Source organism: Cervus elaphus, chromosome 17, assembly GCF_910594005.1.
Source record: "Cervus elaphus chromosome 17, mCerEla1.1, whole genome shotgun sequence".
Classification (NCBI taxonomy): domain Eukaryota; kingdom Metazoa; phylum Chordata; class Mammalia; order Artiodactyla; family Cervidae; genus Cervus; species Cervus elaphus.
Genome location: NC_057831.1, coordinates 24,465,300 through 24,486,823, shown reverse-complemented (window position 1 = coordinate 24,486,823; position 21,524 = coordinate 24,465,300). Strand labels below are relative to the sequence as shown.

Below are 21,524 nucleotides of genomic sequence, written 5' to 3'. Positions count from 1 at the left end.
GCAAGAGTGAACAAATAAGAGGCTAAACTGTTACATCAAAATCTTTGAACAAGAGTTGTGTTCTCATTCAGTACCTGAAACAAAAACAAAGCTAGAATAATTTTTGAACTTTATAGATTTTTAAGCTTTTCTAACACGAAGTCTTATCCAATAAAGTAAGTTGATATAAACAGCCCTAAATTTTAGACACATTTTTGTTTTCATTTTTCCATTTACCAGGATTATACTGATAAAGTTGTGGAAGTATCTGAAAATACTTAATTATCCTATATATTATAAATATTGTTATCTTATTAGAGGAGACACTGTCATAAAACTGTATAGCTGGCAGAGTCCTGAGTATAATTATTTCAATTTCCACATTTAGCTGGGATTATGCAAGGCTCAGAAATAACAGAATTGCCCCAGCTCCCCAGATAGTGAAGAGGAAAGTCAAGATGGCAGGCACAGCCTTCTGACTTCCAGTCCAGGGCTCTTCATACAAGAAGGCTACTCGATATGTGACAGATATAATTTGCTATCTGAAGATTATCCTTGTGAACAACTCTTTGTGTGCAAGGAGGGAATGAGCATTGTGTATTTGCATAGAGAAAACTGGAATGCTTTTGAAGAGATGGACACTTAACTGGCAAGCAGGAGTTAGAAGGTGTCTATCACTTTCTCTTCAGAATCTTGGTCAAAGCATCTTTTGTGAAGATGCATCAGTGAGAACACTGTCTCCCCAGTGGATTGGTTTAAGAAGATTTATGCTTTCCTGAGAACTGAATTTCTGAAAATATTGACCAAGAGTTTATATACTCTTTAATCCAAACGCTCTGTTTTTACCTTATTGTACTGTGGTCTCTAGGTAAAGAGGCACTTGTAGAAGACAATAAATTTGTCAATATGATATTATTTCATAAATTAAATAAAATCTTCTGCTCCATTATTTCAAATACAGGAAATCAACTTAAAGTTAACAATGAGGTTAAAGGAACAATTGGAATATATATTGAATGTATATATATAAATATATCTATAATAGCTTTCAAGTTTGCTGACATATTTCTCCCAGTTTACTTCATCGTGATATAAAATGTAAAACAAATTCAGCTATGTGAAAAAAAAGTTTCGATACTTGATTTGTGTCATTTCTAAAAGAGACTTTATGAGATCAATATCAAATAGTTGGTCTACAAATATAAATAGTTGGTATATAAGCCTCCTTTCTAGGTTACTTTCATAAAAAGAGAGAGGGGGACATTTAGGCATGAACAATTACCAACTCTTCAAGTTGATCTTCAAAAATATTTTTAACTTCAGAATGTAAATTACTAATTTAGAAATCCCTGAGAGAAGAGGGGATGTTTATTTTAAGGCTTTGGGGAAACTCTTGAGTATTTCAGGCTTTAGGGCAAACAAACAAACAAAGGACCAATTTAGATCCATGTCTATTTTGTTTTTTAACTAGGCCCAGTTTTGAGCAGGAGTAGGAAATATACAATACATAATTTATGGATCTAACCTAAAATGTTTGGGCAAAATGCAATATCAAAGCAAACAAACAAGCCTCCTACACCCAAAACAAACCAAAAAACTCCCAACTATGTATCTGTATCTACATTATTATCTATAATAATCTTTACTGACTCATCCATATATCTGTAGGTCTGCTGGATGGCATCACCGATTCAATGGAGATGAACTTAGGTGGATTCTGGGAGATAAAGAGGGATAGGGAGTTCCGGCGTGCTGCAGTCCCTGGGGTCGCAGAGTCAGACACGACTGAGCTACTGAACAACTGTCTAGCTCTGGTAACCCTTTCTTCCAGGAAGCGGGGGCATCGTGGAAGCCCTTGAATGGGACAAGAAAGTCGACAGGAACGGGTAACCTCGCTCTAAAAATGTCCTGAGTGAAAAGGTGAGGAGGGAACTGGCCCGAAGAGTGTTAGGAGAAACCAAAGTGACCTAAAAAGGAGACCAGCGCAAGCCCCTGAGCAGTTTCACTTCCGCAGGGAGCCCAGCGCGGCGAGCCCTCGCCCTGCGGCCCGCGCCCCGGGGCTGCGTTTCCGGGGCCTCGGCCGCAGCAGCCGCGGTGGGAAGCGGGCTGAGGACAGCGAGGCCCGGAGACCAGGTCGAGGAGAACCTCAGATCGGGAGAGTCCCGGCTCGGCGGGCACGCGTCCAGGCGCCCGGGCTTCAGCGGCCGCGATGCTGCCAGCAGCGCCAGGCTGGGCGCGCGGGAGCTGCGAGCAGCCTGCAGGCGGCTCAGCGCCCCCAGGTGGGTGCGCGCGCGGCCGGGAGGCGGGAGGGAGACCGGCCGGCCCGGGGGTCCAGCGGGGAGCGTGCTCCTGGCGGTGGGGACCAGGCTGCCCTCCGCCGGCTGCTGCCGCGGGCTTCTTGGCCGGAGAACCGGGACGCGAGGAGGTGGAGGCGCTCTTGGGGTCTGGGCAGCGTGCCCCCGCCAGTGCTGCAACTTCTAAGTAGCTGGCACTTTCCAGAGCACCTGGGACAGCCTCCTCTGGTATCTAAAATCACTTTGGCATGTGTTTTACAGTTACACACCAGCCTAAAAATTCTGTCAACATGTTACAGCAAAACTGCCCGTTTACCTGCGGGGGCTCCCCAAATCCAAACCGGTAAATGGCCTGTGACCTGCTAGTCAGACATTACTTTCTGTAGAAAGTCCTCGAAACAGCTTTTCCTAACGCAAAAGAAGAGCAGTCAATTCAGCTGAATACAATAAAGCATTTACGGGTCAAATGGAAGTGAAGGCACTTGTTTTCACTTCTTTTTGAAATATTTCAAATGCGTTTGTGAGTTGTATAAGGATTAGGAAAAGTGTTCAGTTTTGAAAAATAAAAAGAAAAAGGCTTTATTTGCATATTAAGACTACTGGAGATGTACACACTGACATAAGTGAGAAAAAATCTGAGTGAAATTCTATTGATTTGCTGAATGGAGTTTCTCATAGCTTACTAGCATTAAAAAAATGAAATTATGTTTTTAGCTGTGGCAAGTGTGTTTTTTCATATATGAGTTTCAAAATACTGCTTTTTAGTTAAAATGGGAAGTGTACTTGTGGCAGTGAAAATGACAAGAAAAGAATTGATATCTTAATATGTTAACTTTCTGCGTAGTGAACACTGACATCTGAAAGCTGTGGTCTGATGGACTGCATCTTGGCTTGCTTCAGAAAATAAACCAGCCATATCTTTTGAACCTTGAGCAGATTAGCTCTTTTGTAATTTTGATTGAGTAATTTTGTTAAATAAAATCGGCTACAATTTGTTTCAAACTTCTAGATTGAGCAGTTTAGACAGAACTTGGCTATTATTTCACTTACTGCTTAAGTAATGCTTTGAGGTGTTTGGTAGTGTGAATAATGCTGGAGTGATGTAAACCATCTTTTGCCTCATTCTGAGTATTCCTGTTCCTCCTGTGCATTTCCTCTCATCTGTTTTGGTCCTTCCAATACAATATTATTTTACTTGATTCATTTACCTTCTTATTTGGCTCAGCTAATGACACTTCTAACGAACTCTCTTTTGTTATTAACCCATGCCATTCCTAGATGTGAATAGTCTTCTAAAAGAACTAGCTCTGATTAATCTCTCTCTCTTTTTAATGAAAACCTTTTTGTGTGACCTCTCTCTCTGCTTTGGGCCAGTGTCTCTGTAGCTTCATAGACTTTGGCTTAATGTGACACATTAGGGGTTGGTTACTCCAACTGCCTCACTTTAGATGTGAGAATACTGAGACTCAAGGAGTGAGTTGCCCGCAGTTCCATAACCAATAAATATCTGAAGATCTCATTCATCATTTTCACCAACAGTCTTTTACCTACCCATCCCCAAAAGTTGCGTGGTAGTATGAATGTAAAATGGGCAAATGCAATCTAAAGTGGTAAATAACAGTTTCATGCCTATGAAGATGTATTTCCAGCAGTTGGTGTATGTTGTATTTGAAATGACAAGATTGTATAAACTTCCATCAGACTGTTCAACTTGTCCTTTAGTGGAAGCAGTGGAAAAATATGATACCCAGAACTAAGACAGTGTGAAAATGATGCACAGTGGATAAAAATTCCATTTAGACTCTTTTTTCTGGTTTATGAGTAACTAGATACTGTCTACTAATGTCCAAAAGAGGAGTTCCTTCTTTGTCTTATTCCACAACTAATAATTGTTTAAATCTAATTTTGACTGCTACCTTCAGTAAAGACTGTTTACTAAAGCATGGAATATTCCCTACTCCATAGTTTCTGTATTTCTTATTAATATTATTTGAGGCCTCTGATGAAGACAGAGATGAATTGTTAGGTTAAAAGCAGAGAGCATCTGTCCTGTCTCACCATATGCTAGATGCTTGTACATGGTTTGTGAGGAAGATAGTTTGCCTAAGTATTGTGTCTAAAGTTCTTGAGGATTTGAAGATTTTCCTTCTGACTACAATCTTCCAGCATAGTCAGTAATCTAGATTTCTCCTACCAGGGAGATTCCTTTATTTAATTCTGCTGAAAAACTGATACAACTTCTTCAGGCAAGCTGGAAAGGTTCTGTCTGGGTTCTGTCTGATAGGCTTATTTATGCTGAGATTTTAAAGAGAGGTGCTCTATCAGGACCTTCTTAATATGGACTAATTGTGTAATATTTAATTACTTAGGATTTCAGGCATACAGCAGCATACTGGGCATTATGCTTGGCCTAGCAGAGGAGCCTTTTTTTGCCATGTCTTTCTGAACATGTGCTATAGGCAACCATGATCACGCCCTACTTATGATGGCCTCAGCTCAGACTGCTTCAAATCTAGTCCAGCTTCATGGCTTATCTGCTTTGTGATCTTGGATACATAAACAAATCTATCATTATATCAATTTGTCCAGTTACAAAGTAAATGTGGATGGAACAATAGCATTTATTTGAAAGAATGTTTTTGAGGATTAAAGGAGAAAATGCATGTCAAGTGCTTTTCAAGGTGCCATAGCAAATAGTAATTGCTTAATACATGTTGGCTATTGTTTTACTCCTTTGGTCATTGATTGATAGTATCATATTTACATGTAAAAAGTAAAATTCTTGTTGAGAAACTGCGTCATGTTGACTTGGGGGAAAACTTAGAAGGATGAAGCCATCAAACTCCCACATCAAAAAAAAACTGGGGAGTGTGGCTTCCTATAGAAAGATATTGTCATAATCTTGGGGAAATAATATGGTTAATAGTTCCGGGAGGAGGAAAAAAAAGGAATTCACAATGAGAAAAAATAAAGAAAGATTGATTAAAAGAATTTAAACTAGGGCAGTTATAAGAAAGAATGAAATGGGAATTTAATAGGACAAAATGAGAGCTATATCATTATGGAATTATTTCTCTGTATCACAGAGAATCAATTATGACCCAATTAAGGGAAAAAAAATGTATGTGAAAAAAATTAGCATCAAATGTAAGATTGTGGGATATTTCATCAAATTATAAGAAGATAGAAGATCTGTTTTACCAAAATATTTACTGCTGGGCTGAAAAACAAATCCAATGTAAAGAATATCATTCCTGCCAAATATAAATCACATGTTTTAAGAAATTAAGTGGCTGCTACCTGATCATCAGGGCTCCCTGGTGGTTCAGATGGTAAAGAAGCTACCCGCCAATACAAGAGGCCTGGCTGCGATCCCTGGGTTGGGAAGATCCCCTGGAGAAGGGAATGGCAATCCACTCCAGTATTCTTGCCTGGAGGATTCCATGGACAGAGGAGACTGGTGGGCCACAGTCTGTGGGGTCACCAAGCAACTTTCACTCACTACCTGATCTTCTAAGGTACAGTTGCTATTTTATTACTTTCTCTATATATTATAGAATATCTTAGAATAATTTTGGAGACAGTTATGAAATAAGAATAGGAAGGACAAATATTCTAGAAGTTATTATTTTAAAATGAGTTGTTATATGGTCTTGTAATTCTTTCCTATTTTAAATATAAAGAATGGTATCTATGTTTTACTGCAGACACTGAAATAGTCCAGGTGGTAAAGATAACAGATATTGTATGGAATTATACCTTCCTGTGTTTATTTTTCACTCAGAAATATAATGAGCCTTTTAGACCTTTACCATTAGGCATAAATTTCTTTGCTGCTTCCAAGTGCTCCTGATTGAGATAATCCAGAAAGATTACTTCTCTTTGTGATCATGAGAAGTAATTCATTATTGCCTTGTGGTCTTTTATAAGATTTTCTTTGTATCCAGTTCAAGTTTTGCTTTATCGTATGAACTATGTGTCATATTTCCTTTTCTTTTAAGGTTCATATTATTCATTCTCATTGCTTCATTTTTATGTGTTCCATTTAATAAGGAGGACATACTGAAAAAGCACAAGATATCCTTAACATGGAATTTCATTTGCCTAATTTTGTTTGGTCATGATCTAGGTTGAGATGTCAACCTCATCCTTCAGTCTGGATCAATAGTCTCATTCCCTTTTTGTTCATATTTATCTGTAGGATCATGTCTAACTTTCAGAAGAACAATATAGTCTCAGACTACTTGAAATTTTGGCCTTTTAATAGCTACCATTTATTATGTTTCTACTTTGAATTTATGTGATTGGGATATCACATTACTTTGATAGGTGAGCATGTCAGAAGATTAGCACCTAATTTGGACAAGAAGTTACGTTGTTTCATATAATTATATGAAAACATTTAATAATTCTCATTGTGGCCTTTCATTTCCTAACAGTTTTCTAAACTGTTAAAGTCTTTTTTTAGGGGATGGGGTGCAGGGTGGAGAAACATCAACATGCAGAAACATATCACATCAAAGTGGTAGGATTCTATAAAACCATGGCACTGGAATGACAAATTGTGGAGCATTTCTTGTGACTGTATGAAGAATCCCTAAAATGTACACATTTTCTGCATTGGCCAATCACATTTTATTCAGATTTAGAAGACCAATGTAATTAAGAAATCTCAGGAGACAACTACAGTTTTAATGTAATTTGTGAACTGTTGGGTCCCTATTGGAGCCAGTCCATTGACTGCTTAATGGCCAGTGATGTGTGTTGTCTGGCATTTAAAAATTCATTGGATTCAACAAAGCCCTTCTTTCCTTCCAAACAACAGATAATGAGACTGTTAGCAGTGGAAGGTCAATGTTTGGTGACATACAATAGAGAATGACAACTAGTTGACTCGTGTGGAAAATGGATAATTAGAAAAAAGACTAGAAGAGAGAATTAAGGAGGACTGGAAGACAGACGGAAGAGTCTTGGTTTCTGACTTTCCATTTCCAGGTCATGTAAGACCCAGCTGCACTTGTTGTTCTGATATTGTCTATTCATGAAATGCCTGTGACATCCTTGCAATGACTTTTTCTTTATATGAACTAGTTTGAATGAGTTTCTTTTGTTTTTGTTTTTTTGGAGGAAAAAAGAGTTTGGGTTAGAATACCTTTGTTTCTCAAACACTGCCATTCCTGTTCCTATAAGCTTGTCCTCTTTTAGAAACTTGCTGTTATTGTTAAAGCAATGTTTTCTTAGAATCTTCCATTGAAAGTTAAAAATCATCTGAGAATTAGATCTATTCCTTTTATGTGCTAAAAATAGAGTGCCTTGTGAGGAAGTCTTGTGGTCCTCTAGATAAAAATATTTTGAGTTTTCTGACTTTATGGTGGATATTTGAAGAACTTGAAGTCTCTATAGTTGGTGAGGAAATAATTCATTCAAAGGTTAATATTATGAGTTAAACATTATTAAGAAGTCTAGAGTTTTGAATTATGTAGTTATAAAATTATATCAATTATAAAATTTAGCAATAGAATTTTTATGCTTTGTTAACACAATGCTTTTACTTATATGAAAAGTTTATAGCATGCTGTTTCTGACAAACTTTTAAAATGTGTTTAAATTGAGGCACACAAAGAGGATGCTTATGACATTTATCTTAGTAAAAAAGAAAGAGGAATTATAAAATTCCTCCAGCATAATTTACTAACTATTATCTCAATCCTCCTGGCAGATGATAAAAAAATAGCATCACTGACAGGCCATTGTGAACACTTTATCCACACTATCAGTGGATTAATATCAATCTGAAGCAGTGTGATCAGCATTTTACTTCAGAGATTGGTCCTTGATTAAGATCTTTTGTAGTGATAGAGTAGAAAGTTTAGTATCCTCGTTAGGTTACAGATGATACATTATTAATGGTGTTAATGATCACCTCTTGGAAAACAAGGTTAGAATTCAGTGTGCTCTTACCAAATTGGAGAGATTGACACAAATTAGTGAAGTTCAGGTGTGATCAATTAAGTGTAATGATGTAGGGGAAGGAAGGAGACTCAGAGTGACAGAAAATTTTCAGATTTTAACAAGGTTACAGTCAGTCTTATAATGAGCAAGGGGAGAGTTGCAGAAGAAGCTGGAAAAGTAAACTGAAACTAAATTACATAAACCTGTATGAAAAGTCCCCTAAGTATGAGTAGCTACTGAAGAATTTTAAAACAGAAGCATAACATGACTAGATTTTTTTTTTTTTAGAAGATCATGTGAAAGGTTATTCTTCTTCTAAATCACCTTCTGAATCAATGAAGGTGAAAATAAAAAGAGTTTATGGTCTGAAAAAAATAAAAGATCTTGTGAGGTGCTTTTGGTACAGTTAATTGGAAGAGGTCAACAGTGGAAGTTTTTGAACAATTAGGAATTTATCCAAAAGTAAAATAAAGGGAGAAGTGGACGTGTTTACTGAGAACTATGTGAAGAGTCAATGGTAGGTTTGTGGCGTGGAAAACTGGGAAGGTCATAAAGTTGTCATTTACTCCAACGGAAAAAGATTGAAGGAGCAGGAAGAAATGGCAAGGGCATGAGAACATTCAATTTCAATTTTGCATATGTTACATTTGGGCTAGATGAGAAATACTCAGGTAGCGATGTCAGATAAGCATTTGATGTTATGATCTGGAGCTCAGAAAGGGAGTTCAGGTGAGAGACATAAAATTGGAAAAAATACGTTGGCTCAGCTAGTAAAGAGTCTCCCTGCCAATGCAGATGTGAGTTTGATCCCTGGGTGGGGAAGATGTCCTGGAGAAGGAAATGGCAACCTACTCCAGTATTCTTGCCTGGAAAATCCCATGGACAGAGGAGCCTAGAGGCTACAGTCCATGGGGTCACAAAGAGTTGGACACGACTGAGTGCACAGGCATGCACAGTCTTTAAAATTGCATCAGTAAATAAGATAGAAGAAAAGATGTGTTTGGAGTAGAAAGAAAAGATGACCCAGGATAAAGAACCACATAAAGTAGAATTTACATATTGATAGAGACAGAGGAGTTACCCTATATGATTGAGGAGAGGCTAAAAAAGAAAAGGAGAAAAATAGTATAATGGCAAGAATTCAAGAATGAGATGTTTTGGGGAGGCAGGAGTGGTGAACTGATGGAAATTCTTTGAATAGTTCAGGTAAATTGAAGACTGAAATGTAGCTGATGAATTTGACATGAAACTTACGGATGACTGTAGGGAGAGAAGTTAAGTAGCTTTAGGAGAGGGGATGAGAGTTGAAGGGTGAAGGTAGATGAGGACGTGGATACCATGTAGACAACTTTTGACAGCTTGGCTCCAGAATAGAGAAAGAAAATAGCCATTGCAGGAGATGTAGGTCAAAGAAAGGGTTTTGTGATTTGGTTTTTCTTTTAAGGTCTGTTCTAGTATAATGGTTTATTTGTACTAGCACTACACCAACAGAGATTTTCTCCAGTGAAAAGATTCAGAGACAAGTTTCATAAATTTCATTATGAACACATTTTAATGTATGTATTTTCTTATGTGTTTAAATATTCTGTTTCAGCCTTTCCCTTCCTTCTTTCCTTCTCTTCTTCCATGATTCTGGAGTGCCTCTCTTCTTCCTCTCCTCCCCTCCCTTCTCCTCCTTCCTTCCCTTTCCCACTCCCCATCTCCTTCTCTCTCTAGGCATGAATGTTAATGGAAAATAATGAATATTTCTTTGTATTGAACCTTTATTTCCATGCTGGATTATCCCATAGTTTTGCTTTTATTGATCATCGCTTCCTTTTTATCCAAATCTGAATCAGTGCATCACTATTACGGTCATATCTTTGCATACGCTTCAACTTGAACCCGCTCTTTTTCCATCAGAGCTTCTTGATTTAACTCCAACCCTGAATAAGTCTATCCAACTGTATTCTTCCTGTCTGAATCCAAGTAATTGAATGTTGCTAAGTGAAAACACATTCAAGCAAGTTGGAATAGTTATAAATTTGGGCAGTTCCTGTTGCATACTACTTGTATCATAGGAGATTTTGATAATAAATGACAGTGAGTTGAAAATTGTATTCTCTGAATGCAGATTTGTTATGATGTCAGATCAGTGAACTCTTATATACTTTCTGTTTGTTGATGGGCAAAAAACACTATACTGTGCTGCCTGACACTGTGTCAACTAGACATGTGGCTCTTGGGCACTTGAAATATAGCTGGTTCGAATTGAGATGTGCTGTAAATGTAGAAGCACTCACTAGTTTTCAAAGATTTAAAATAGAATGTAAAACCTTTCAGTAACTTTAATATTGATTTACATGTTTTACTGGATTAAATAAAATATGTTGCTATAATTTCACCTTTTCTTTTTATTAGTTGTTATATAACTGTTAAAAAATTAAAATTACATATGGGATTTGCACTTGTGATTTATATTATATTTTCTGTTGGATAACACTGCTCTAAATTTTTGAAAAATCCCAATGCAGTCTGTTGAGGGCTTGATTTCTTTCTTATGAAATATTGTTATATAAATATTACTGGTATCTGACACGAACAATGCTAACATAATTCATAATTCCTTCAATAGTTTAAAGAGACCCTCTCCCCATTCATGCTTACCCACAGGAGGTATTTTAATAATGACATTACAGTATTACTTGAATGTTTAAATCATAGTTGTAATACTAAAATAATATAAATGCTAAAATTTACCTAGCATTTTTCATATCATTTACTCATATTTCTATTATACCTTTTACCTTAATAATTTGTAAGGTCACATTACATATTGAAGATTTAAACTTTATCTTATCATCACAGATATTTTTCTTAGTCTATTGTAATCTTTCTAAGTGATTTTGATTATGGTGTTTGTTGCCACTGAATATATTTTAATGCTCATTTTTTCAAATACACTTATATTTTCTTTCACAGTTCTGTTCCCTGTCTTGGCTAGGGGAGTCTTAAAAATCCCTAAGTGACCATTGTAATTTTCTGTATTTTTTTCTAAGATTTTAATTTTTACAGTTGCATGTAGTACGCTTGGGATTTATTTTTGTGTATAGCATGAGGCTAAAATCTAACTTAAGTTTTTCTTTTTTAATATGGGCAGCTGTTTGAGAAAACCATTTATTAAATGAATCCTACTCTTGTAAGTGAATCTAAATACCACCATTGCCATACAACAAAGTTTCATGTATCTGGGAATTTGCATTCTGAATTCTCTGTTCCATTAATGTTTTTGTTCATTCCCAAGCCAATTTCTGCTAAGGAAAGTTCTCCCAAGAAATTGCCTTTTCCATAATTTTTCTTTGTCTATTAATAGATACTTATTATTCTCTTTTTCCACTTGCGTTTCAAGATGATTTTGTCCACTTCTCCTTCCCATGAAATAATTGGGATGTTGTGGGACACGTAGTTTAGAAGCATTTAATAGAAAGCCATCTAGCAGTTTTAATCAGAAAGAACTATAAGTTAGGGAATTAAGTGTAAGTATAGTTGTTCAGTCGTGTCAGACTCTTGGTGACCCCATGGACTGTAACCTGCCAGGCTTCTCTGTACATGGGATTCTCCAGGCAAGAATATTGATTGGAGTGAGTTGCCATGCCCTCCTCCAGGGTATCTTCCCCACTCGAGTCTCTTGGGTCTCCTGCATTGCAGGCAGATTTTTACCATTAGTGCCAATCAACGTTAAATGCTATTAACTATTCTGTTGGATTAATATGTTTTGAAAATTCTGTGTCCAAAGGTCCAAGGTTTCAGAATAAGTATATAGTAATTCAGTTGACAAAGTTGGAAACTTTCAACTCACTCATGTTGCAGTTACATGAAGATTGAACTTTCCTGATGTGCTTCTGTGAACAAATGTAACAAGATATTACTTTCTATATTTGAGATGTCTTTCCAGGTAACATTTTATCACAAAATTAGTTCATTAGTTGAGTTGAATCATTAATTGGAAAAATGTGACCTTTGCACTGAAATTATGAGATGGAAAATAACATTTTATTAGTATTAAACAATAAGATGTTAAAATGAAAAAAGACAAATAATTCCTTTTTAAAAAGAACTTGATAGATCTTTGGACATATGTATAGAGTTTCAGTTTAAAATTTATCAAAAATTTTGTTTGTATTATAGAACAAACTAATCTCCTAATCTCTTACCTGTTTCCTATACATTTTTCCAGTTTTACATTGTTAAAATTTATCATGTTATTTGACAAGATAACTAAGGCTGCAAGTTGTGTCCACCTTTGTGGGTTGATTATCTGTACTGATATCTATATCTTATCTGTATCAACTCAGATATAGGATCTGTCACTTGCGAGACTTTGAGCTGATTACTTATCCAGGATCCAGTTCTTTTATATCTGGAGTGGGTAGCACACCTATTTTATAGCATCCTGAAGATTAAATATAATTCTGTGTGTAGAGTACCTAGAGCATTCATAACAGGTGCTTAGCAAATGGCTGATATTACATTCAGCATAAGCTGCATTCAACTTGCACTTTTATTAGAAGGAATGTGTTTACATGGCTCATTCCCGCACTTCTGGTGTCGCATACATATGAATGTCAGGATTGAGAGCCTCACATAAATGTTCTTTCAGTTCTCCTGTTTAATTTTTCTCATATAATATCTCAAACACATGTTTCTCTGGGTATTCACTCCAAACTGAACTTGAAGAAACCTGTGATCTGTTATGAAAATAAATGTTATGGTTCTATATATGAATGCTATATAGTCTTCAGGGAAAAGAGTTAATGGGTAAAGAACATTTTTCTCATTTTGAGAATTTAATTCTGTTTAAGCATCATATTTTTTAAAATAAAAATGTAGTAAACTTTCATTTCTTTATTATTGAAGGAGCCTTTGTTCACAACTATACCATGTATTATACTCCCTTGCCCTCCCAGCCCTATGAAGACAGAAGAACATACGGAAAACCTGGACCGTAGTGTAGTTGACTCAGTCTCTTAACTTTTGCAATGAAGGCATTTCTTATATCATCTAATTAAATAATAGTTGATATAGTTGTGCAGGTAATGTTTTAGCAAGATATTTGAAATTGTTTAAATTATGTCTGAGCAGTGCATTCCTTATAGGGTATAAATCTATACAGTGTTTTACCTAGACATCTAAGGGTGAGCAGAATAACAGAAAGGATCCCTAAAGCAAATTTCTAGTTCAGAGTAACCCACAGTTTCTGTAATTATGGAAAGAAAGGGACAGCTTTTCTATTACTTTTATGAGGGCCAGCCTTCTGAGAAGCTAGCAGTTAAAATCCATTTCATTTCTGCTCTGCTTATGAAAATATAGAAGAATCGTTAGGAAGTATGTTCACATGTAGTATTTTATTATATGACCTCTTAAAATAATTCTCTGATCTAGTGCATATAAAAATCTAGACTCTGAACTCCTCATTCTGAATTCAAAGCCTAGTAGAATCACCTAGTAGTTAGCCATATGACCTTAAGTTACTCTTTTACAAGACCTCTCTATGCCTCACAATGAAATGAGGAAAGAGCGTGCAGTAGTTCTTGAAGCGGGCGGGTACTCTGTAATTGATGACTGTCATGGTTGCTGCAAGGCAGGCAGGCCAGCAGCCACATAGGACATCATGAAGGGTGACTCATACCTCTCTTACCGGCTGGTCAGTGCCTCCAAAATCTGAGTTCATACTTCCAAGCTTCGCTCCTTTAATACTGTGTTGCCCCTGTTTCTCTGTAGCATATATATTCCTTGGGGAAAAAAAGGTATTCTGTGGTGAAATAAGTTTTGATATATATATTATATATATTAGCTATATATATGTATAGGTATAAATATGATATCTATATTATATATATATAATATATATATTAGGTCATTAAAATAGCCTGAAAAATTCTGCAACTAACAGTGTCTGTTCAATTTCCTTGAAGCCGTTGTCTCATAAATATTTTTAACCATGGTATGCTTTCTTATCACAACACTGGTAGAGAAGTAAGTTCTTTTGCACAAAAATTACCATCCCTGTTAAATGGCAAAGAGTTCTTGAGATTCCTGAGTTCTTTCAACCAGAGATTGATGGCACTCTTTTTAGTTTTTTTCCTCAGTTCTGTTCATCCCATTGGGTAAATAAAGTTCTGACTCTGCTGTTGACCACATTTGGAACGAGCGGAAGGGAAGGAGGCTTATCATAGAAATAAAAGTGGAGGGGGCTATAGATAGGGAAATGGCGTTGGCAGGCTAAGTAGGACACAGATAATTTGCTGATTTCTTTAATTCTCTTATGATTATTTCTGACTTTTTGGCGGGACTTTTAGTATGGGCTGTGCCAGAGGAAATGGGAGGAAATTGGGGATGAAATGGAAATGGGAAAGAACCTAGGGAATTCTAAGATTAAGAGTATTTTGGAGTGTTGTGTTTATGATGTTGATATTCAGAGAGCATGTGTGCATCTTAACCGAGCAAATAACAGATATTTTCACATGTTAAATGTGTAAACCCGCCATTGTCTCAGTAATCATGTATGCTATGTGAATGGCCTCACCTTGTTTAATTATTGGGATTTCATTCATTAGACTGAATTAAGAACATTCTAAAATTAAGAACAACTTGACTACATGGCCATAAACAGATGTCTTTCATGTCAGAAATGTTTGTCAATGAAACACATGTTTGATGCAAATATATGGGCTAATAAGAGTCACTCAAATAAATTATTGCTGAAATATGTTTCTACCTAAAACAACAGAAACTGATATAAATGCAAATAACTTAGAGAATGAGTTTTATGTCTTGGAGATGGACTAACTTAGTAGGCCACATAGAAAACAACGTTAATATGACAATGACTGCTATTACTCTAAATAGATTGGATGCTTTTTAAAGGAAGGGGTAACCTCTGGCATCCATTCGGCAGAGAGAAGCACATTAATAGATGCTTCCTGATGAGCTAGTACAAAGTGTGACATTAGAGTAGCTGACTAAGTTTATGAAAGAGGATAAATAAAGGTGAAGCCATTTCTGAATGCCCTGTTTATGAATATCCTTGGAGTTCTATATCTACCCTTAGATAACCAGTCTGGGGTTTCCAAGTTCTTTCTTAATTGTTTGGTTTACACATGAACTGCCTTTGATTATGAAAAAAGTTTAAAACTCACAGTACCTTTTACACAAAGATAATTTAAAAAAATTTTTTTTTATTAGTTGGAGGCTAATTATTTCACAACATTTCAGTGGGTTTTGTCATACATTGATATGAATCAGCCATAGATTTACACGTATTCCCCATCCCGATCCCCCCTCCCACCTCCCTCTCCACCCGATTCCTCTGGGTCTTCCCAGTGCACCAGGCCCGAGCACTTGTCTCATGCATCCCACCTGGGCTGGTGATCTGTTTCACCATAGATAATATACATGCTGTTCTTTCGAAACATCCCACCCTCACCTTCTCCCACAGAGTTCCACAAGTCTGTTCTGTACCTCTGTGTCTCTTTTTCTGTTTTGCATATAGGGTTATTGTTACCATCTTTCTAAATTCCATATATATGTGTTAGTATGCTGTAATGTTCTTTATCTTTCTGGCTTACTTCACTCTGTATAATGGGCTCCAGTTTCGTCCATCTCATTAGGACTGATTCAAATGAATTCTTTTTAACGGCTGAGTAATATTCCATGGTGTATATGTACCACAGCTTCCTTATCCATTCATCTGCTGATGGGCATCTAGGTTGCTTCCATGTCCGGGCTATTATAAACAGTGCTGTGATGAACATTGGGGTGCACGTGTCTCTTTCAGATCTGGTTTCCTCAGTGTGTATGCCCAGAAGTGGGATTGCTGGGTCATATGGCAGTTCTATTTCCAGTTTTTTAAGAAATCTCCACACTGTTTTCCATAGTGGCTGTACTAGTTTGCGTTCCCACCAACAGTGTAAGAGGGTTCCCTTTTCTCCACACCCTCTCCAGCATTTATTGCTTGTAGACTTTTGGATAGCAGCCATCCTGACTGGCGTGTAATGGTACCTCATTGTTTTGATTTGCATTTCTCTAATAATGAGTGATGTTGAGCATCTTTTCATGTGTTTGTTAGCCATGTGTATGTCTTCTTTGGAGAAATGTCTGTTTAGTTCTTTGGCCCATTTTTTGATTGGGTCATTTATTTTTCTGGAATTGAGTTTCAGGAGTTGCTTGTATATTTTTGAGATTAATCCTTTGTCTGTTTCTTCATTTGCTATTATTTTCTCCCAATCTGAAGGCTGTCTTTTCACCTTACTTATAGTTTCCTTTGTTGTGCAAAAGCTTTTAAGTTTCATTAGGTCCCATTTGTTTAGTTTTGCTTTTATTTCCAATATTCTGGGAGGTGGGTCTTAGAGGATCTTGCTGTGATTTATGTCGGAGAGTGCTTTGCCTATGTTCTCCTCTAGGAGTTTTATAGTTTCTGGTCTTACATTTAGATCTTTAATCCATTTTGAGTTTATTTTTGTGTATGGTGTTGGAAAGTGTTCTAGTTTCATTCTTTTACAAGTGGTTGACCAGTTTTCCCAGCGCCACTTGTTAAAGAGGTTGTCTTTTTTCCATTGTATATCCTTGCCTCCTTCACAAAGATAATTTTAAGGCAGTTCTCAGTATTATGTTAATGTTTAAATCTGATAACGAATACTTTAGTTATTTTTACTAAGATTTCCATAATCTTTTAATATAACAGAGGATTTAGTTAACTAAAATATCTTTTGGGGTAAATAGAAAAAATATTATTATGGTCTAAAAGTTTATGAAATTTAATATCCTGCATTTATGTCTAGAAGATTAAATCATTTTCTTTATTATTATTGTTTTCTAAAATAATACACACCCATAGTTGAAAATATGTAACAGGCTTAAAAAGGTAGAAAAAGAGATATATGTACTTCTAATTTTTGTTTTTCTATGTTTGCTTCTAATACTTTTACTTGTTTAGCATTGTTGCTTTAATGTATTTACTATTTGCATATACACTTTAAAATTACATTTGTAAGGCTGTTTGGTGATGTAGCATTTGTAAATATTTCTGCTATGCTCTTTCCTCATTTAAATATATTGCACCATGTTTTAAAACAAAAGGAAACAAAAAGAAGGAAATCCACAGTGATTTATTGGATAGAAGAACAGATCATCCTCCAGACAAGATTATTTTTATTAATTTAAATATTTTAGTTAATTAAGTAATTAAAAATAAATTATTTTAATTAATTTAAAGAAAGACAAATTTGGTATGATTTAACTTATTTAGAAGACAAAACAAATTATCCAATGTTACAAAGCCAAAACAGAGTCATAGATACAAAGAACAAACACTGGTTCCCATAGAGAAGGAGGGAGAGGGGATGAGTGAGTGGTGAGAGAGACTAAGAGGTGCAAGCTTTCAGACAAAATAAATGAGTCATGTGGGGGCAGGGTGAAATGTACAACAAGGGGAATGTAGTCAATAATATTGTAATAAATTTGTATGGTAACAGAGGGTAACTAGACTTATCATGGTGATTATTTGTAATTTACAGAAGTGTCACATCTTTATGTTGTGCACCTGAAATTAACGCAGTGTTGTAGGTCAATTATACATAAATTTTAAAGCGCATATACACTTTAAAATTACATTTGCATGGCTATTTGGTGATGTAGCATTTGTAAATATTTCTAAATAATTTGTAAATAATTGAAAATAATTATGTATACTGTCTTAGCCAGTTTTAAGTATACAATTCAGTGTTTTTCCTGTAGTCACCATGTTACCTTCAGTGACATGTAGTCACTATGCTGTACATTGCCTAAGTTTCAACTCTCATTTAAATTGTGATTATAAATGAGAATTATAATGTAACTTTCATTTAAATAAGTCATGAGTCTCTCTTCCAGACGTTTTTCTCAAGATTTCCTAAGTTATATTGCCATTGTTCTCAGACGTTTTCCAATGCTTATGTCACTTTGATCCCTTGAATGTTTCATGATAGAGTGGGAAGAGTACAGTTTTAGTATTTGGAAAGGGTTCTATAGCCAAGCAAGTCCCTAGTGTTGTTGGCCATATTGTTTTTTAAAGATTGATGATGTAAATTAACACCTACAAGATGCTCATTGGCCCTGTAACACAAAGGTTAACTTTATTAACTCTTCTAAGCCTTATTGTGGATGCTTTTCATTGTAGAAAATTTGGGAAATATAAGGAAGAAGCATAAACTTCCATTTCATTGTACTGCCCAAACTTCATCTTGTTTACATGTTGGTGTTGTGTACTTTTTTTTTTTACCTATATGTATGTATATAACATTTTTAAAGGCAAAATTGGACCTAACTGATGGACCTAAAATAATAAAGAAAGAAAACAATAAGTTTTTAAGAACATAAGAAAAAATTTTTGTAGCAATTGATTTGAAGTCAGATAAGTACAGGATCAAATCCTGGCTTTGTCATTAATGGACCTTCATCTTTTACAAGCCATACAACCTCTTCGATGCCCAGGAGGCATTATGTATATTGATGATAACATCAAGGATTCAAGAGAATGATAAGCTCATACTAGTAATTCAATTAGTACCTCTTATCTTAAAAAAAAAAAGCAAAACAGAAATTAAAATTGCTTTCTCTAGGCACTTGGAATTGAGGATATTTGTCAAGAAAAGGGTGGACTAATGCCTCTCTCTACATTCCTGTGTAGGAGTAATTATCCTTCCTTCATTTATCCTGCGTCTCCTGTGCTAGGCTCCAGGGATATAGACAAAGTTGGCTCTAGCTCTCAGGGACTGCATTTAAGTGCAATAGGATGGGACGAGCTGAGTAGCTCTATTTCTTTTTATTTTCACTCTAATTCAACATCAGGTGGCTCAAAACCCCTCAGCCTGCCAAGATCTGAATAATTCAGGGATGAGAACTAGTTAGCAGGCCGAGCAGCAGCTAAGAATGTTTTTCTGATGACTGGGGGTGACTCCTGATGCATAACTGCTATTCCAGAAAGTCACCACTCATTTTAGAATGCAATCAGGAGTACAGTCTCTTGGGACGGAGTTTTGAAAATTTTCTTCTCCTAAGACCGTCCCTAGTTTTTAACTATACTACCCATCATCTTGTTTAAGAAAATTTTTTCTTTTGATTAAAATTTTTTTAGCTTAAATATGATACATTTAAAAAAATTATATAACTACCATAAATGAAAAATCATTACCACTTGCCATTAATAGATGGTGACCATACAAATACACAGATTGAAGATCAAATAATTTTGAAATAAGTAGCTAAGGACAAGCTCTGGGCACCTGGGTCACTCTGTCTTTGATAATGGTGGAGTTCATGAAGTCACAGGAGGTCCAAACTGGAACATAGGCCTTGAAGGAGTCAGGATTGGAGAAGTGTTCTAAAGGGAGTGACATTCCTTCTATGACTTCCAGTCACTGTGTCCCAGGAATTTGCATCCTACCTCTGGCAAATGCCCTCTTGAAAGGCAGCTTTCACATTCCAGAAGTTTGAAAGGAAGTTTTTTTAGAGCTGACCAGTGGCTGGCACTGTGATAAATGCTCAACATACTTTATCTCATTTAATTCTCACAACAACCAGTTTCATAAGTTCTATTATCCGAATGTTACAAGCAGGGAATCTGGTTTCAGAGATGTTAATTATTTGCTCAACTGGGACTCCATGACAGCCTGACTCCAAAGCTTGGCCTCTTGGCCCCTGTATGCCTCTCTGTAGTGAACTCACTCCTTTCTCATGCAAGCTGAGATATACATCCAGGTCAGGCAGGTATCCCTCCCATGGGAACATTTCCCTTTTTTAATCAATAAAATCGCCATATATACAGAAAGTCGTTTTAATAGAATAATGTACAACATAAAAGATACCGTTATTTATAGATCCACTTAGAAACATTCTTAATAAGTGATAGAACAGACAACCACAGTTTCCAACTGATAATCATAAAAATTTAGAAAGTTTTGCTACTTTCGAGGTCCTTAGAGATGAATGAAGTAATAGGAAGTGAAATATCTACAACGAAAAGCTAGAAAAATTGTCTTTCATAAAGGCCATTAGGGTATTTAAAATCATCAAAGCTGTAATACAGATGTGATTAAAATATACTGTAAAATGCCTGCAATAGAGTAGTTTAAGAATGCAAGGCTAATAATTAGCATCTGCCTAATACTTTGCATTCTCAAAGGAATTTTCAAACCCCTACTAATTGACTCGTAGAAAATTCTTCTAACATATCATTTACTTTGACTCACTGAGAAATGTAAACAGTGATCATTTAAGCTGTTTAATCAAGGTTATCCTGCAAATAATGTGTGAGCAGAAGCAGAGAGTGTTCTTGCTTGTATCTATCTGTTTTATGTCAGAAGGCTGTAGGAGGAGAGAAGGAACCAGAGCTGAAAGCAGTGTTCATATGTTGTGGTGGACAGAACAATGTTTCCCTAAGATTGTTGTTTTTTAGTTGCTCAGTCATGTTCAACTCTTTTGAGACCCAAAGGACTGTAGCCCACCAGGAATCCCTCTGTCCATGGGATTTTCCAGGTGAAAGTAGCCATTTCCTTCTCTAGACGGTCTTCCCAACACAGGGATTGAACCCATGTCTCCTGCATTGACAGGCAGATTCTTTACCTCTGAGCTCCCCAAAGATATCTACATCCTACTCTCTGAATCTGAGAATGTGTTCAGTTCAGTTCAGTAGCTTAGTCATGTCTGATTCTTTGTGACCCCATGGACAGCAGCATGCCAGGCTTACCGGTCCATCACCAACTCCCAGAGCTTGTTCAAACTCATGTCCATTGAGTCAGTGATGCTGTCTGTCTTTGCCTCCTCCTCTTTCTCTGACAAAGAAAAGGATTAAAGGTTACAGATAAAATTAAGATTGCTAATCAGTTTACCTTGAGATGGGGAGAGTATCATGGATTATCCACATAGATCCAATATATGTGAAAGAGGGAGGCAGCATTCTCATGCTGCTGGAGGCATGGTTGCATGAGAAAGACTCAGCCCGATGTTGCTGGCTTGAAGATGGGGGAATGGTGCATGAGCCAAGAACTGTAGAGGGCTTCGAGAAGCTGGAAAAATGCAAGCAATGAATTCTTCCTTAAGGGCTCCAGAAGGAGCATGGTCCTGTTTATGTCTTGACTTTAGCCTAGTGAGACTCATTTCACACTTATAACTTCCAGTACTGTAAGACAATAAATTTCTGTGGCTTTTAAGTCACTGTTTGCAGTAATTTTTTACAGCAACATTAGAAAACTGGTACAGATTTCTAAACACATGTGAACTCGA

General features: G+C 36.3%; 1 protein-coding gene across 4 annotated transcripts in view; it reads left to right on the top strand.

Annotated features, from left to right (window-relative positions):
* Nucleotides 1-1,770: 1,770 nt before the first annotated feature.
* Nucleotides 1,771-21,524, top strand: part of BANK1 (B cell scaffold protein with ankyrin repeats 1) — a 317,486-nt gene continuing 297,732 nt past the window's right edge. For 3 of the 4 annotated variants that reach the window (XM_043871399.1, XM_043871398.1, XM_043871397.1), the window contains exon 1: nucleotides 1,940-2,258. In XM_043871399.1, coding sequence (XP_043727334.1) covers nucleotides 2,189-2,258 — 70 coding nt within the window. In that variant the 5' untranslated portion in view covers nucleotides 1,940-2,188. Of the gene's footprint in view, nucleotides 1,900-1,939; nucleotides 2,259-21,524 lie in introns of those variants that run through there. The other variant, XM_043871400.1, reaches the window with a different exon arrangement.